Here is a 19576-nt window from a genome sequence, read left to right on the forward strand (position 1 = left end):
CATTCCACTGGAAAGAACATATTATGTGGCTGTGACTTCTAGTAAAAACTAAAATATGTTGGAGGATTTTTGGAACTGGATATGCAAGTTAATGTTGCAAGCACAGGGACCTGAGAGAGTAGATTGTTCCACACATGCAGCTTTCCATCGTATAATAACAGGTTCTCTCTGACAGTCAATCACCCCTCTAGTCTCCAGTGTGGCTTATGGAACCATACAGGAAGAGCTGCTTCTAAAAGAGCTGGTGTCAAGCCCCCAAAACATCCACAGAAATAAGAGAGGGCCTTCTGTTGGTGAGGAGGATACAGTCATAGTGAGGAGGATACAGTTGTAGAGTGAGGAGGGACTGAGGAGGACACAGTGGTCCAGCAAGGAGGATACAGTAGTGTTGTGGTCAGAAGTTGTGGTTCAATCATTGTAAAACACACATTATCACATGTTACGTTATCATCATTAGCTTTCATTTCAAGCAAGTTATCACTTTTTTAAATTTAATAGTTGAAATCTAATTTAGGAACAAAGATCTTCAAATGCATCATATAGTACAACAAAGGAAAACTGTGATACAAAAAAAACAAAAAACAAACAGTAACATTTGTCCCTCCTCATGTGAAGTTATAAAAGCCTTATAAAAGTTGTCGAGTTGACAGAAACTAAGATCTTGCGTCACTCACTCCTTCCCAGTGGTCATAATGTCGGCTGACAAAGCAGGGATTATAGAGGGAGCGTTATTTTACAGAAAGGAGGCAGGGAAAGCTGATATGTACGTGCATATTTCCATGTCTGCTGTGTGTGAACCAACATGCTACTGCTCGACCACACCGCAGACACTGCCAAGCAATTCAGGCAATTATATGGAAAGCATGTCTCTCTCTCTCCACCTCCACCCCCATACAGCCTGACTCTCTCTCATCTTAATTCACCACAGATTTATGAAGCATGTTTCCCTCCTGCACAGAAACACACATGCACACACAGACACAGAAGCTCACATTCAGTGATGAAAGAAGTACTAGGATTTAGTAAGTAAAAGTAGCAATACCATAATGTAGAAATTCGCTGTTGAGTAAAAGTCCTGCATTCCAAATTTTGTACAAAAGCATTGGTGTCGAAATATAAACTACAAAATATAAAAGTACTCATTATGCAGAATGGCCCATTTCACAATCAATAAAATTGGACTGTAATTAGTAATGCATTCATTAATGTGTTCATCAATGTAATGTTGCAGTTGGTAAAGGTGGAGCTGACTGTAATTGCTGCTGTGTAAATTTATAAAATCATAATAATCATTTATCCGTTAATGTATGTTTTGTAGTGATTATCAAAATCTGCAACGTAACTACTGATTTTTTTTTTTTATTACTCAAATAAAGTCAAAGTATCACAGAACTGTACTTAAGCACAGTAGTTGCATAAATGTACTTAGTTCCTTTCTACCATTGCTCACGTTCACATGAAGCTGACTGCCATTGAAAACAAACGTTATTTGTCAGGACAGAATGTTCCAAGAGTGTTCCCCTCCGTTCACTCTCTGCCTCTCCTCTACCATTCCATTGTGTCTGCTTTTCTCTACAAACGCTCCATGCGCTGGCTTGGCCTTCCTAGAGTGTGGTTTCTCTTGTTGGGCCTTTCAGCAGGGATTTGCTTGGCCCGTGCTGTAAACGAGTACAATGAGCTGTGGAATAGTAGGAGACTGGGGTTCTCCTGGAGAGGACGTGTGTCTCCAGATTTAGCATGCCCAATATTGAATGCGGCAGGCACTTTGTCCTGCTGTCTATACTTGGATGATGTGACTCATTTTCATTTGGACACGTTCATAGAGGGCGTCACTCACACAGCACCTGTCTGTGGTGGTTATAGTGGGTGATGCAAGTGGTCAGAAAGTGTGTGTGTGTGTGTGTGTGTGTGTGTGTGTGTGTGTGTGTGTGTGTGTGTGTGTGTGTGTGTGTGTGTGTGTGTGTGTGTGTGTGTGTGTGTGTGTGTGTGTGTGTGTGTGTGTGTGTGTGTGTGTGTGTGTGTGAGTGTGTGTGTGTGTGTGTGTGTGTGTGTGTGTGTGTGTGTGTGTGTGTGTGACACACAGAGAGGGACACTTCCCAGACACTGCCTGGTTTGTGAATCATGGTTTTTATTGAATTCTACCATTTTTTTCCTTTAGCCCCTTTAGGTTTTAGTTCATCCGTTTGCGGCCGGCTTGTGTGGTGTGTGCACAGTGCATGCATTTGTGTCTCTGAGAGTGCATATGCAGTGGTGTGTGTGTGTGTGTGTGTGTGTGTGTGTGTGTGTGTGTGTGTGTGTGTGTGTGTGTGTGTGTGTGTGTGTGTGTGTGTGTGTGTGTGTGTGTGCACGGGCGCGTGTGCGTGTGCGTGTGCTTGTGTGTGTGTGTGTGTGTGTGTGTGTGTGTGTGTGTGTGTGTGTGTACGCGCATGTATGTGCACCATTGACCGTATATATAAATATCACTTTGTGTGTATTTGTGTGCACAATCGTCATGCACTGCAGATCTAAATAGTGACTCAAGTTTCAGCTAATATCCAGGAAAACTGAAACCAGCTCTGTAATCCATATGTTAGTTGGCACCCGTCAAGAAGGCATGTTAGCTTGGACTATAGCAGTGTTTCATGTACATTTATAGGATTTTTCCACACATATATCCCAAAGCAGACATCTTCTGCAGACATATGCAGACTTCTGGAAATACCCATGAATGGAGGGATGAAAAAAGACGCATGGCATGAGGAAAATTACGATGGTTTGAGAGGGGGAGAGGAGAGGAGATGCAGAGTAAAGGAGACAGACAGGGATAGAATGTTGTGTAATGTCATTGAGTCTGTCTATCTTTCTGTCTATTATTTTCTTACGCTCTCCCTCCCTGTCTCTCTCCCTCTCTCTGTCTATCTCTCTTTCCCTTGAGGATTGTGTTTAACCACAAAACCACAGTCTCTCTAGCCCGCTGCCTGGTATTTACAGCGTTCTGTTTATTTACCTAAGGCCAGAAGGCCTGTGAGATAGGGGCTGAAGTGAAAGGAGGGGTGGGGAAATAAATGAACGCGCAGAGATGAAATAAGTATAGAGATGGACTTGAGTAGGAGCGCCACGCAGGAAACAGGAGAAGGATGTGGTTGTGTGTAAGATAAAGATGTAGAAAAAGCAAATGAGAGACTGTATGGGATATATATGACTGTATAGGATAAGTGGTGGTTTTGCCAGTCACAGTCAAAAGCAGACAGCCATAAGTGGGAGGGCATGAGGCATTCTGTGGAGTTATGATGTCATAATCAAAGTCTGATGCGTGACATCGTCTGTGTCTTTCAGGAAACTGTGGGACTCTAAGATTGCAGACTCGTCTTCCAGGTAAAATGAGTTCCATTATTTTGGACATACTGTCATGCTACGTATCTATTACACACACTGACGATTATCTTAATTTCATAGTTATGATCATGATTGCAATGTTCACAAACCTCTCACAACCATTTGTTTCTTTTACCCATGTTCTACACTCACTGCCAACCCTGCACCCCACTCCACTCCAAACCAAAGACTGAGGTCACTGTCCAGTAAGAAGGCTTACTGGGTGGAGAAGGTGTCGTGTCAGGGTCTGGAAGTCACTCTGTCCCAGTGCCTATCGCAGCTGTCCCTCCCCAGGAGCGACGTACCCTGCCGGGGAGGCATGAGTGCAGTGGTGCGCTGTGTCCCCGGACCCCAGTTCACACGCTCCGGCAGACCCCCTGCACCACCCGCCGTGCAGGTCAGCATAAAATCGAAACACTTTTAAATAGCCATAAAAAAGGCTCAGTTAGAAGAGCAGAATGGGTGTAGAGGTTGAGGAACAGGCAGAGAAAGGTGGAAATTAAATATTTAGTTTTCTTTCTTTTTTTTTTGCTTTCCAGCCCTGATCAATTACAGGAGTCAAGTGTGTTGATTGAGTGAAGTTATATAAACAAGACTTTGATCTCAACTGTCTATCCTTATTGTCTCCTTGACCCTCCATCCCTCTCGATCTCCTCCCCCTGGCAGCCAGTTGTTCGTCTGAAGTCTGGGCCGCGGCTGGGTGAGGGCCGCGTGGAGGTGCTGAGGGAGGGGAAATGGGGGTCTATCTGTGACCACCTGTGGGACCTCGGTGCTGCCAGTGTTGTCTGCAGGGAGCTGGGCTTCGGAACAGCCAAAGAGGCCCTCACCAGGGCCCAGCTGGGGCAGGGTAACAAGATTTCACACTTGGATATGCATGCATGCACACACACACACACACACACACACACACACAAATAAACTATAATACATAGTTTTCTCCATCACACACCCACACAAACACACACACACACACACAAATTTGACATTCTGCACTCTCAGCGGTGGTCTTCTGGATCTCAGTAAGCTTTAATTCCCATGACCAAAGCTAGGTTATGGTCGGGATTGGTTCTAGGCTATGGTTGGGGAAGTGTGTATGCCCCAGGCAGTAAAGCATGCAAACCTATCATTAGGCTTTGCCGCTTCCACTTTCCCAACTGATAGCATAATTTCATTCAGGAATATAATATCCCCGGTATGAAAAGAGTATGAATGTGAAGACATGGTAGGACTTGGTACCAGAGGCATAACACTGATCGTGGAGTGTTGAAAGGGGACAGTGGATCAGTGCCAGAGTTAGCCATGAGAGTGAATTTCAGATCTCTCCAGTTTAAACACACTTTATCAGGCTACGCACCACACAGCCCTCACAGGACCACAGCCGAGTGGACAAATAAACCAGACTGAAAATGTTTACAGCCCGCTCTCGGCTCCTATCCGAAAAGCCGATTGTTGTGGATTTCTACCCATGACCAATTAGACGAGTGTAAACTATGCTACCGTGTTCCAGTTCCAGTGACACTAAACAACTGCATGTGTCGTCGTCCAAATAAATCTGCTCTATTTGAAAAGTGAACAAAGCTTTGAAACCAAGATGTCAAGCAATCAGCCGGGAGCGTATTTGGCAAACCTGAGTGTTTGGACAGATTGTGACCATTTTGGTGCTATTTGTGGCCATGAGCATGTAGCCACTTAGCTGTCTATTAATTGTAAACATATTCCTAGACCCAACTTTCACACACTCTTTCTGTCCCTTGTTTTGTTTGCTCCCAGTACCTTGGCAGTACCTCTGTAACCACATTCATTTCCCCACCATTATTTCAATGCCCCAGCGAGCACACAGTACGTCCTGTAAAGGTGGTCGCATTTCCTTCTCTCCGTTAGTCTTAAACAAGTGGCTCATGGAAACAATTTTGGTGTTGCTTTTTAGGGCTCTATAAAAGAAGGTGCTATGGTGCTATTATGTCTAAAAAAAGGACATGAGTGAATGTCAAGATGGAGGATTAGAGTGATTCAGACCTCTAGGCAAGCCTCACGTTAGGTCTAGCTACTGACACTGGGTGCACAAGATTAATGGAATTCCATTAATGGAGATCCACTTTTCGTGGAGCATAGAGCTGATGCTCTATCCGGAGCGACATGCAGCAAATGCAAATGAAGAACTAGAAAAAGTGCTCCTCGGAGCACAGGTCTCCGCCAGGTCAGGTAGGCTATTGTGGCCTCCTGGTGGCGCTATAATAGGCCCCATGAAAAGGCTGCCATTTCTTCTTAGGCCTTGCACGACAATCGGACACTGACTGCATTCATGATTTGAGGCATTTTGTTAAAAACATGTTTTGCTAAATTAGAGCTGTTGGTGGCGCTATAACAGGCCAATGTTAAAAGTGTGGCATTTGTTCCTCAACATAGTGTGAATGTGCGTGCACAGTTTGAGCGCAATTGGACGGTGCGTTCATGATTTGCGGAATTTTGTTCAAAACAAGCCAATAATGCAAACTTTAGATGTCAATCTTAGCCAATCAGTATGGCATATGAAAAATCAAACACATCCGTCTTGATCACATGACTATAGAGATCATGTGTACCGATTTGCGTGAAATTTGGATACAATTGGAAGGAGTAGTATAAAATAATGTGTTTTACATAAGTCGGCCTCCTGGTGGCGCTATAAAAGGTAGATGTGAAAAATTTAGGGCAAAGGTTTTTCCTTGACCACTAGGGAGTGTGCATACAAAGTTTTACACAGATCGGTGCAATTATAGGTAAAAACACGAACCGGCCTGTTATAGCGCCACCATGAGGCTGATTTGAACATTTTCAAATGGTAGTTCTTCCTCGGCCTAATGGGAATGAGCGTGCAACATTTCACGGAAATTGCATGCTGTGTTCATGATTTGAGGCATTTTGTTCAAAATGGAGCAGTCCTGCAAACTTTGGAAGACATTTTTAGCCAATCAGGATGGAATATGAGAAATCTGAAAGACCTATTTTGTTTAATGACTACAGAGATACTGTGTACCGATTTGCGTGATTTTTGGACAAAATCTGTAGGAGTGCTGTCAAAAAATATGTTTTGCACAAATCGGCCTCCTGGTGGCGCTATAAAAGGCCCATGAGAAAAATTTGGGGCAAAGGTTCTGAATTGGCATCCAGGGAGTGCGTGTGCACAGTTTCGCTGCGATCAAGACAACGGTGCCGGAGATTAGCTGGTCACAGACGGACGGACACACGGACACACACGGACACACACACACACGGACGGACGGACGGGGTGGAAAACATACTCTCTCGCCATGCCTTTCGGCCTGGCGGAGACAATAAAGCCAGCAACGCGTCACGCTTATCAGTTGAAAATCAATCTTCAATAGGTGGCGCGGTCGTATAGCAAAGGGTTAATTTGCCGTAACAAAATGAACCCTAGCGTCCCTATTCTGGGCATGTGATAACAGGTGAACATGCATTCTGGCAAAAATAGGCAAAGCTCTAGCTAAAAGCTCACAACGCATTGTGTTGCGTAACTTGCTTTGCGACGTATTGTGAGCTTATACATTGACAAATTTTGCTATTTGATGTGGAAAGAATATAGCGTGGGGATAACCACTTATACCCTATAATATACTTAGTTGACCGGAGTCCACCAGTGCTCTATACTAGGTCTACACCTTTTTGCCCTCTACACCAAAAGAGGATCTACAAGCATAGAACGGAGAACGCATTGTGTTGCAACACGTTATGAGCTTGTATATCTGCTTTTCTTTTCTTTTTTACCAAAAGTTCAACCCAGAATAGGGATGTTAGGCTTAAGTTCAAGGTTGTCACCATCATTATAATGAAACAATTAATGGCAGGGTCAGAGCTGTAATTCCTAGACAATAATCCTTTGATCCTACAATGACCATGACAGAGAATAGAAGCTAGTTCAGGAAGCAGGTACCACATGCATGGTATGTGGGTTTGCACAGAGCTACTGTACATGAAGACTATACTGCACACGAGAACAGTGAGAAAAGATGGCAAACGGACGCCACCGACCACAGTGACACATCCTTGATGACATCATTAGCTATTTGTGCCCCAAATTACAGGGCCCGGACCTGAGGGCCCTCGCACACAAATGCATGCACGCAAACTCACATAGGCATTCAAGCTTTTTTCCGTAAATGGCAGCATCTATATTTGGCGTATTAACCGTACCCCTGATGTGCAGTGTGTAATATACAGTGTAATTTGGACAGAGAGCCCTATGCCCATGCTCTGCCCCACAGCCACATCACAGGGCCTGATCATGTCTGGCCTTTTAATCCCTCCCTGTGGTGACGCTGTGGGCCTCGGCTGCCAGGAGGGCCCCCATACCGTACTCTATGACACCGTTTCACAGAGTCGGGATCCATTTTTGGGTCGCGGACGCATTTTTATAGGTCTCGGGTAACTATATAGAAAAAGAAATACGTTTCCTACATTAAAAATATATACATTTAAAAAAATTCTGAAGAAAAACAGACATTGGGGTTTAACATTTAACCACTTAAACTCCAGCATCCGAATTCTGCCAAAAACCTTAGCAGAAATAGCATATCGACAAGCTCACAACGCGTCGCAAAGCGAATGGACATTTTCAGCGATGATATTTAATGTAGAGCGAAAACAGAAAATACACTAGTATAGAGCCCTGAGGGACTCCGGTCAACCATATACTGTAGGGTTGAAGTGGGTAAAAAAAAATCAAAGAAATGTCCATACATTTTCAAAAATTAAAACAAATGGTGAACATAGACAGTCCATTCTCTCTATTTTTGAAATAGGGCTTCATAATGTATTTTTGTACGTTTGGGTCCCGGGGAGACACAACATTTATCTTTTGGGCCTCGAGCTGAAAAGTTTGGGAACCCTTGTTCTATGACCAACCACTTCAGCAACTTCTGTGTGTGTAAATGTATATGTACATACTGTAAGTCAACTTACATGCTTGTTTAGTGTCTTACCACCAGGCACATGAGTGAACGTCTTCCCTCTCTGTAGGTACTGGCCCCGTCCATATGAACAGTGTGCAGTGTACAGGCAGGGAGAGGTCCATCATGGAGTGTGGTTTCCGCGCGGTTCCTTTATACACCTGCAAGCACAGCCAGGATGTAGCAGTTCGCTGCAACATTCCCAACACAGGCCTCCAGACCACGGTGAGACACGCAAGGACACAGTAAAAATCCTCAGTATCAATTTAACTCACTTATACTCAGTCACAAGTGGATGAATGAACACTGGTGATTTTACTGTGCAAGACACTTACATATATTCTTCTTACACAGAAACATGCACAGCACACACAACAGTTTCCAGTTTATTCTTTTCCGCTCTGTAGATCTCCAGACAAGTGCACAATGTATTCATTTTTATATCATTTGGGTCAACAAAAGGTGCAGGAAATCAGATGGGATAATAATGAATGATTGATCTATGCTGGCTGGCTACAACCTCTGACAGAGGGGGAGGGGCGCTCAAGTGTATCCAAGTGTTTACACTTGGATATACTGCACCAGATGTCCATGTATGTTATATACTGTATAAAAAAACAAATTTAAAAGTATGTTAAGTGATTATGCAATGCTTTTGTAAAGTAAACTGCACATGCACTGACACACATTACACACACACACATTACACACACGCAAATGGCATCTCTTCATAGCACTGTTTCCCCATCGCATTCCCCATCAGGTGCGGCTGGCAGGAGGAAGGGAGCCGGGGGAGGGCCGCGTGGAGGTGCTGATGGAGGTGGGAGGAGCCAAGCGCTGGGGGTCCGTCTGCAGTGAGAACTGGGGCATCAACGAGGCCATGGTGGTCTGTCGACAGCTGGGCTTCGGATTTGCATCCAGAGCTCACCAGGTGAGGGGTACAAAAGGATTTATTTTTAATTGCGTTTGACCAGAAGCTGAAGTAGAAACATGGCAATGAATATGAATGAACGGGGGTAGCAGGGGCATGTACCCCCCCCCCCCCAATATTCCTCAACTGGAAGTAACAAGATTAGACATCTCTTGTTCTGATAGTTGAAGGTCGGAATCAAAAATCACGCCCAGGTCATGGGCTGCATGTTTGACACTGGAGTTAATTGCTTCAGAATCAACAATATTATCATATTGTTGGTTTCTGTCAGCTTTTTCCTTTTGTTCTCCCTCCATCGGCCATTCTGTCTCTCTTCCCCTCTGTCGCTTTCTCTCAGCGCTGCTGTTTGTGTGTCTCTGCTGTGTTATTACCGAGGCCTGAGGTAATTACAGGCTTCTCAAACGTCCACTTCCAGCAGAACCAAAATAAAAAAGGGAAAGCGAGGCGAGGAGAGACGGGGGGAAAGGGAGACATTCGGCGAGCAAACAATCTCAAAATAGACAGTGTGCTTGGAAAGGGCAGTGTGAGAGTATTGTGTACTGTGACTGTATGCCTTGAGGGGGAGTTCGTGGGGACCTTTCACAGGGAATTTTAAAATGTTGAGATGGTTCAACATTACTTTATGTGTCTCTTAGGGACATTTGTCTTGGGCATAGGCTGCCACATGAAAATACACACAATGATATTGCATAACAGACATAAAGTGCATTAAAAACAAATACATATAAGTGCATTCAAGTACATGTACTGTAACAGCCCCTCATTAAACACCCTCCTTGTTTAGGAGATTCACTTAAAGGGATGAAAGAGTGTTTAGACCTATTTAGGTATATCTTTTCCTGTATTTAAATGGAACCTGATGGGAGAATTTCATATTCTCAGTACAGGACATAGGAAGGGGCAGCGATAATTTTCTTTGCCTGTTTAACTAATGTCTTCTCGAGCATTTGGACACATAGTGATCATTAGCACTTAACCACTTTTAACCTGGCATCTCTATTTTGGGCATGTCATTAAAGGTTCAAATTGTCAAAAATGTTCAGAAAATAATTTTTCACCTTCACCTCCTGCATTGAAGTCCAGAGACTCCAGTTGTTTCCAACATCAGCCTGAATGTGTCTTTCTGTGCAGGAGACTTGGTACTGGCCTGGCAATGCAGATGCTGCTGATCTGGTTCTTAGTGGAACCCACTGCATCGGTACGGAGATGTCTATCCAACAGTGTCGCCGAAATACCAACCTCTACTGTCCCAGAGGAGGAGAGGGCAAAGCCGCCGGAGTCACCTGTGTGGAGAGTGAGTGTTGTGTTCACAGTTTACACACGTGTGCGGGTGTGCAACCACTCATTTACCTTTCTCCCAGCATGTCTTTTTTTGTGGTCAGTGAAGTCTCCGCTTCAGAAGATCCAAAGGGAAGGGAATCCTAACATTCACGTTTATTATACATGTTCATCAAACATTTTTTAACATTCTTAACATTTTCGTGTATTATACAATGGTCGATCCCATGAACCCTAGAGCAGATCTTAACCTGGTATTGGAAATGCTTTAACAGCCAGCCTGATGCAGCTCTTTAAAGGCATCTAGAGATCCTTAATGCATAAACAAAAACATATTCATGCCTACTGTAATTATCTCTTTTTCTTATAAATATTATATAAAAGTGGTTAGATAACTAGCACAGATATTGGCTCTCTGTGTAAACCCCCGATCCCTTGACCTCTTGCAGCTGCCCCTGACCTCGTCTTGGACGCCCAGCTGGTCCAGGAGTCTGCCTACTTGGAGGACCGGCCCCTCCACCTGCTGACCTGCGCCAACGAGGAGAACTGTCTGTCCTCGTCCGCCGCCAGGATGAACTGGCCCTACGGCCACCGTCGCCTGCTGCGCTTCTCGTCCCGCATCATGAACCTGGGCCGTGCCGACTTCAGACCCAGGGCCACTAGAGAGAGCTGGACATGGCACCAATGTCACAGGTACAGACCCAGGGACGGGGGTACGAAGATAAGCGGTGGGGGACACGTTCAAGACATTATTTGTCCAAAGTCCGAAAATGTGTCTATTGTTGGCTAATACAGTGTGTGTTGTTGACCATATAACTGCAACATCCCTGGTTAGATTCCCCATTGCATTTCACCGCAATCACCATTCCTGTCCTGTCATCGTTGTCCTACAGCATCTAAATACAAAAAAACGGCCATGAAATAATAAATAACATAAAGAAGTTGTAGAATGACATGAAACACATACATGCTCACAAAAAGGCGTAATATTCAGAAGACACATTAAATGAAATGGAGACATCAAATGAACAATTGAAAGTGCAGGAAGTGACCAAGGAGACGGGGGTGGTGTGGGTTGGGGATTTGGTTCCAGACGAGTAGGTTTACAGTATGTTGGAGAAATTAGAACTTCGGTCTGTTTAGATTTGACTTGGTTACAGCTGAGTAGGTTTACAGTATGTCGGACTGTTTGATTTAGTGTGTGGTTACACTGAACCTGACGTTGTTAAAAGTCAAAGTCAAAAGTTTAAAGGGTTTCATCCTAAAATGCCATAGATCCACTTTGGGAAAGATCACTTACCGACATTCATCAATCAATGTTCAGCAGCACAGATGATTATATTGTCAAACATAAGGCCAACTGTGACTATTGTGTAAGCAAAGATTTACAGATGACTCATAAAGTAACTTTACTGGTAACCCAGAATTTGCTTTCATGTCAGACATTATTTTTGTAAGAGTAGGCACTAGGCATCTATTTATTTCAAATGGTGGATATTATTAGACTAAATGTGGGCTCTTGAATGTACTGTAATGTTCTTTGGTTAGTATATAGTGGGTTAACCATTTTCAAACCAGCGTTCCCATTTTGGGCATGTCAATACAGGAAAGATTTTCTAAATGTTTTAATTTCCCCCAAAAAAGTCAAGCTCAAAATGCGTCACTAAGCGATATGTCGTGAGCTTGTTGATTGGCTAAGTATACAGTATAGGGCTTAAGTGGTTAACAGCATAGGGAAAGTACATTGCTATACATGAGGAGATATGTACGGTATGTAATCAAACTGCTGACATACAAATGTCTGCAATTTAACTGAGATAAATTGGTCCCCTCATCCACCAAAAACAACGGCTTACAATAAACCTTCTTTTTGCTGGTCACCCAGTTGTTACCGTCATCACAGCCATGACAGCATGGGCTCAAACTGGTGTGGCTGCTCTTATCTCAGTGGTTCTGTGGTTCTGCGTCCCAAAAGGAGGGAAGCAGAGTTCAGTGCTCAGAGCTCTCCCTCCCCACAACGCACTCGCAACCTCCTTAAACAAATACACGGTTCGACATTCACTTTATTGCTGCCCATGTCTATCTGACGCCCTCGCAACGTTAGCAAGAATTATGGCTGTCATATTTAGACATATTCTGGGCTTTTCTTGTTTTGGGGCTAGAGTCAATTGTTATTCTCTGGGAATCATTCAAGAAAAACAAGAAGAGGAACAGTAAAACAGTCATAACCGCTGTATAGTGATTCAGACAGTGGGGAATATCGGTTACTTTGACCACTTTTTCCCGTCACATGCTTTCACTTCCTTTCCCTCTCATCCTTTTACCACCCATCTTCATCTTTCATCTCTCCATCTTTATCACTTTGCTCTCTCCTCTTCTCTCTCTGCTACGCTCCTCATACTCATCCCACCCTGTCCTGTTCTGTCCTGTCCAGTCCTGTCCTATCCAGTCCTGTCCTGTCCCATCTCATCCTATCTTGTCATTTCGTCTTAGGCATTACCACAGTATTGAGGTCTTCACCCATTATGACCTTCTAACCTTGAATGGAACCAAAGTGGCTGAAGGTCACAAAGCCAGTTTCTGTCTAGAGGATACCTACTGCCCTGATGGTAAATGTTCATTCAATTATTATTTTTTGATCTATCCTTTATTTATCTGAAGAGTGATTTGAACCACAAAGGCACAGAAAACAAAAACTATATAGAAAAATAAAATATTACCCATCAAACTTTTAGTGATTAGCTAAATCACACCTTTCCAATGTGTTGTTGTTTGGACTTCTAGGACTAAGTAAGAGGTTTACCTGCTACAACATGGGTGAGCAGGGCATCTCAGTGGGCTGCTGGGATACCTATCGCCATGACATTGACTGCCAGTGGGTCGACATCACTGACATACGCCCCGGTGAATACATCTTCCAGGTAAGGTGGTGGGGGTTAAAGTCTGATTTGCTGTACGACAGTCTGATGTTGTGAGCTTGTAGATGTGCAATTTTCAGCACATGACACCGTACAACAGAGTATAAATTAACCACTTAAGCCCTATATACTTCATCACGACAAATAGTGAAAATAGCCGATCTACAAGTTCACAGCTCAGCTTGTACATCTTCTAGTTTTTGGAAATGTACATTTTTTACACTTTGCCTAAAATAGCGACTCCAGGATTAATGTGGCTAAGCTTAATTAGTGAATCCTCATACAAAAGCAACAATGTATTTGAAACCAAAATGAATTCCTCAAAGTGAATTCTGAAGTCAGCCATGTCTTAATAGGTATTTAGTTAAAGTGCTGCTTATTCTGTCACAAGCCACTTAACAAAAAACTTTAAAGATAAGAAGTTAAATAAATAAACTCCTCATGGTGAAATAATGTCCACTATTTCAGAAGGGCGACTGCATCTTAAATTAACAGTGAAATGCTTTTAAAGCCAAGAAGGGGTGAAAAAAGCACAAAAAATAGCAAAAACAAAGGTTTGCGTTGCACCATTTTGAAGCGTACACACGATAAAAATGATAGAGACTGTAATTTCAGCTAAATGGGTCTTGGCTGGGCCTGCAGGCGTATACGTGTATGTATGTAGTTTACGGGTGTGTGCATATTTAAGAACAGGGGATTTAACCTGCATTTATAGAGAAAGTAGACCTACCATTAGTCCAGCAGTTCAGAGAAAGGGCTGACTTATTGACAGTGGAAAGAAACCTGTCAGCATTTCCCAGTCATATAGAACAGTGGTTCTCATATATTTGGACCTCCAAATTGATTGATATTTTCCTGCAGACCCCCATCTGAAAAGATTTTGTGCCAGGGACCCCCATAACAGAAGATATGTGTTGTTAAAAGTAACGCTTTTTTTTCCTTCACTTTTTCAACATGTTTCTAAATCTTTCAAACATAGTCGATCTACTGTACAGTACAAGCTCACAACTCACAACTTCAGCTATTAAAAAATAGCCAAATAGCTCATGGTGTGCAAGCACACCATGAGCTTGTAGATAGTCTCTTTTCGAATAGCTGAAGTATAAAATAGGGTTAAATTGCTTAAACTGATTTTGATGACATAGAATGCACGTGGAAGGGTTTGTTAGAGATGCTCAGGTTGAAATGTCCACTCTGCTTCTCATCACTGCTGCTCTATTTCACTCTGCTCAAATACACCACATCTGCTGTGTCACAAAGCTGTCCCCTCTCCACCCGAACGCTTTGGTCTATTTGTGTTCTGATAATATGATGATGGCTCACCACCCCTCATAACTTTATATACACAACGGTTTAAGCAGTATATTTAGAAGTTTTATTTAGGTCGTTTTATTTAGGTGTGTGTGTGTGTGTGTGTGTGTGTGTGTGTGTGTGTGTGTGTGTGTGTGTGTGTGTGTGTGTGTGTGTGTGTGTGTGTGCGTGCGTGCGTACGTGCAAATGTCTGTGTGCTCTGCAAGAATGTACCTCTCAGTGCTAGTTAATTAGCATTGAGGATTTTGCACGGTGCATGTGCATTTGCATGCACGTGCATATAAGTACACAAAGTACTTGTGTGAGCGGTCCATTAGGACTATATAGGGCCCCAGGGAAACATGCTGAGTCACGTCCCAGGAGACAATCACATGCATGTCAGAAACCAGTGATCCCTTGTTGCCATGGCAACCGTGGCTCCGGCACCCTTTTGTGGTTGAGATGGAAAATGTGGTGCAACAGTAGTTAAGTTGGTCATAAATTTGTGTTAGAAGTGTGTGATTGAGGGGAGGGAGTGTGCATGTCTCTCGTGCAAACTGGGCGTCTCTTTTGTCTCCATGCCGAGAGACGTGGGGTGGCAGCCATTTTTAGGACCAGTGCATTTAAACCAGTGAGTCACGTCCACCTCAAGCTTGATTGCCCCTGATTGCGCCGTCATTTAAACATCAGCGACGCAACCTCACAGCGTTTTTATATGACAGTGACAACCTTTCATTGTACTGTAAAAGAGACTGCAGGCCCTTTGTTTCAGATTATTGCCTGAAATTTTAATGGGCATCTACTGGGACCAAGTTAATATTGTGCTTTTAACACCGAGACAATAAAACTAAGTGCCAAAATTATTGGGGCCCTCTAAACACACTGTGTTGACCGACACAAATTGGCCAGAAAACATGATGAAATGAAAAAAAGAAAAATGATAATTATGAATATTTTAACGACTTAACTCTCTCTCTCTATAAATATGACCAGAACCGCAGAATTCATATATATAAAATGAAAGACAGTAGCTTTATTGAAAATGTGGTCAGGTTATCTGTTTGATGTGTGTATCAGGAAAAATCATTTACATGTGTTTTTTTTATATATACGACAGACAGACAGGGTGGAAAACAAGCAAACATAGCAACCAACCATCAACCACGACTACGTTGTAATCATAGGCTGGAACAAAAGAAAACTGTCCCCCAACCCCCCACGTCTCTCTAGGAGAAATGATACGATTAGAAAGTGATATGTCATGTCATTCCAGAACCACCCCCCCCCCCCCCCAACACGCACACACATTTTAAACAGGAGCAACCCATGTTGTGGCTTCTCAGCTTGTCCCATGGCTAGCTGGTTTCTCACTTGTAATTCAGAGGGACTGTTAAGAATCTAGTTTCTCATTACGTATGCCAAGGGAAAGGTACATTCTCCATCAGTGAGCTCTGTTGATTGTTAATTCCAGGTTTGTGGAGGACAATATTGAGCATCTGTTTCTGAACAAAATAAAAGAGAAGTTAATTCAACTAACTTCTCAGTCATGAAAATTATATGAATCATCGTAATAATCGTTCTTTATTATAATTTATATAATCATTTATTGTTCATGTAAATTGCATACATTGGAATTGGAAAAAAGGTGTGCGCAAGACAATTGATCTATGCAGCCTGTGTCTAACGTCTTATGCGTCTATGCAGGTGGAGGTGAACCCTTCCTTGGACATGGCCGAGTCAGATTTCCATAACAATGTGGTGCGATGCCGGTGCAAATACGACGGAGCACGAGTCTTCATGTTCGGCTGCCACGCAGGTATAAAGACTCCTTCATATCTGAAAACCTATGTCATCTATGTTTCTTAACCACTCCAAATTCCACCCTGTGTCTTGTCTGCTCAGCTGAACCTCTCCTTCCATTATCTCTCTCCATCCACTCCATCAGGTGATGCTTACAGCCCTGAGGTGGAGGACCTGTTTGAGCACCAACGTCAGATCTCCAATAACTTCCTCTGAAGGAAAAACACTTGAGTCAGAACTCAGAGCAACTTAACACCTGAACAACCCCTCGTCACACCTCAGCCAATCAGGAGGAAGTACTTTCAAGCACAAGGAATATTCCAAGAAAGGAGGAACATCAAAAAGACTTTCATAAAGCGTCTGCCTTGTCCTGCTTTGAACATTCTATAACAGTAGATGGGGAAAAAATGGGGTTGAGCGGGATCACGGTGGGGAAAGGGGAACGAAAACGGGAAGGACACTGAGGGATTTCATGAATACGTTATAACACAGATCCCCCAATTGCAAGATCAGATTACAACCATCTACTGTTTCTGTTAGAAAGATTTGGAGAGAGGGATGATGTATGTAGAAATAGGAGACAAATAAACAAAGGAGACTGACCACAAAAGGACTTACGGGAAGTGGTCAAAATCATCGGACGTCACCATGGTAACAAAAGCTAGAGTAGTTTACCGTTTAGAATATTTTATTTTTTATTTTATTTTTTATTTCTGAACCCTGTTTTAATTTCCCTTGATTCATATGTAACCACAGTTATAAAGTAACGACATGAAGGCACATGAGTACAATACAATACAAGCCCTATGTTTACAGTACATGCCATCCATGGAAAGCTTCATTTATACTCCATTGCATGACAAGTGTCGCTTGCCAGCAAGAAAAGGTTTCGGCAAGCGTTGTACTACGGAGTATAAATTAGGTTAAATAAAGACACTTTCTAGTAGCAGACTGTACACAAAATCTCAGTTTCACTTCGCTTTCACTGTTCATAATTACAAATGCAGTACTGTATTTACTGTAAGGAAAACTGTGTGCTTTATTTTTTAAAGTATTGAGACTTGATAGTGTTTCATGGTGCTACTTTGCTTTATTTGAATAAATATTGTAATGTATTGCAAATGTATTGTCATGTACAGTTTTATATGACCTCTTTAGGTCAATAATTTATACGGAATTTCATGTACATCTTTGACTTGATACATAGCTGTGTTTTGTACTGTTAATTTTATTATGGCAAATATTTTTTTTGTTCTTTATCTGTCAAACATCGACAATTTTAGATGAGATCTGGTTGTACCACAGTGTTGAGCCTTCAACACTACTTTGCAATGGTAGAGAAAGAATAAACATCAGAATGTCAAACTATATTATATTTGGGGCATGTTATTTGACTGTATAGTTTTTGAGGTAGTACTGTACTAAGTGGTTTCTTCAGTCACTCTTTTTGAAAGAGAAATAGCATTGGGAAAAGTTAATTCAACTGAACAGTGACATTAACTGCTACAGTATATGGTGGACAGTCTAATGCTATCAAGATCATTTTCTCTTTAAATTGTAGCACATTTACTCTACTGGCTTCAAATGGTTCAAAAGGCCATGGTCTTCACCAGCAACTCGCTTCCCCATCCTTTCCTAGGGATCCTGAGCCAACAAGTGTTTTATGGTTGTTTCCAACCTCATTCCCACAGACGAACACACACACACACACACACACACACACACAAACACAAACACACACCACACTGTGGAAACTCTCACAGCTGCCTGCTGTTACTAAATAAATTAGACCATGCTGTAAATATGCTACTTATTTTGGTCTTGCCCCCACCCCCCACCACGTGTGACTTGGAATGGAATTTACAAATTGATATGCACAGACGATACTATAGGTAAAAACAAGAGTTTTAAATGGAAGTTTAAAGATTATGATTGAACATCTCACATGCACTTCCAGAATGCCCTGAGGAAAGGTGTCGTCATTTCTTGTTATTTTGAAGTTGTCCACATTGTTATTTTCATGCACTGCAAACAAACCATTGGCTGAACTCTTGTGCCTCGTTGAAAGGGAACATATCATCCTGAAACAAACCACTCCAACGCTCCCATTCAAAACAGTATGTATGGTGACTCAGATAGTACGTATAACTACACATTTACGCCTGATTTACACTTCAATCATATGAAAGGTTTGGAGATCTGCTATTTTTGGCGAGCCCCATCATCTTGGTCTTGCTACAAAGTATAAATTAAGCATTATACTTTACTTTGTAAGCACAGACATTTTGGTCATCCACTCTACCGTGGCTGTACTGTAAAACAAAGAGAAACTCTAAAACGCTCCAAGAAAGAGCTTTAAAAAGTAACACATATCATTAAGGTAATCACATAAGATTGACAATCTAATAGTGGTGAGAACTGACCAACCAAGGATGACTGGATTGATTCCATGCCAGCACATGGACCACTACAGAACCACCAGAGCTCTTCGTTGTGGTAGACTGTTAGATTTATGATGCCTTCAATTTGAGAATGTGTCTGTGTGTGTGTGTGTGTGTGTGATCCTAAGCTCCTCAAATATTTCATTTGCTCCGTGACACAGCAGCACCTTTGGGCGGCTCTTTGTTGGGCCAAGTTGGCACTTGACACCGCTATTTGCTTGGTTGTGGTCTGTGTTTGTGTACTGGTCTAATGATTGTGTGTGTAGCACCCAGGCAGGCAGCTCTGTGGTACATCACCTCCTCATAAAGCCACAGTAAAGCTTGGGATTATGGGAAGGGCTCAGATCTCACACGATGCTGGTTAAGAGCAGTCAAGAGGAGCTCTGGGCCAGGAGGTTGGGATGAGGCAGGTTGACTGTCTGGCTGTCGGTCTGTCTAGTAGCTTGTAGACCTGGTTAGATATGGGTCTGCAAGAAGGACACTACAGCACACATGGAGGTCCACCTCTGTTAAATCAGGGCTGAACTTGGAGAGCACATGCTCAGATTTTCCTTTGGAAGAATGTAGATAGGCTTATGCAACAGAGATAACCACGTCTGCGTTTAGTCCTACCAGCTT

At 42.8% G+C, this 19576-nt stretch overlaps 1 protein-coding gene across 1 annotated transcript in view; it reads left to right on the forward strand.

Moving 5' to 3' along the window:
• LOC311064382 (lysyl oxidase homolog 4-like) overlaps nt 1–17885 on the forward strand; it is a 28275-nt gene extending 10390 nt beyond the window's left edge. Inside the window, exons 5-15 of the mRNA XM_084084213.1 lie at nt 3316–3354; nt 3544–3751; nt 4021–4201; nt 8371–8525; nt 9064–9231; nt 10363–10525; nt 10959–11202; nt 13003–13118; nt 13294–13430; nt 16422–16533; nt 16663–17885. Of these exons, the coding sequence (XP_083940339.1) occupies nt 3316–3354; nt 3544–3751; nt 4021–4201; nt 8371–8525; nt 9064–9231; nt 10363–10525; nt 10959–11202; nt 13003–13118; nt 13294–13430; nt 16422–16533; nt 16663–16733 (1594 nt within the window). The 3' untranslated portion in view covers nt 16734–17885. The remainder of the gene's footprint in view (nt 1–3315; nt 3355–3543; nt 3752–4020; nt 4202–8370; nt 8526–9063; nt 9232–10362; nt 10526–10958; nt 11203–13002; nt 13119–13293; nt 13431–16421; nt 16534–16662) is intronic.
• Nucleotides 17886–19576: the final 1691 nt, after the last annotated feature.

This window comes from Gymnoscopelus microlampas, assembly GCF_963454915.1.
Source record: "Gymnoscopelus microlampas genome assembly, chromosome: 2".
Taxonomy (NCBI): Eukaryota; Metazoa; Chordata; class Actinopteri; order Myctophiformes; family Myctophidae; genus Gymnoscopelus; species Gymnoscopelus microlampas.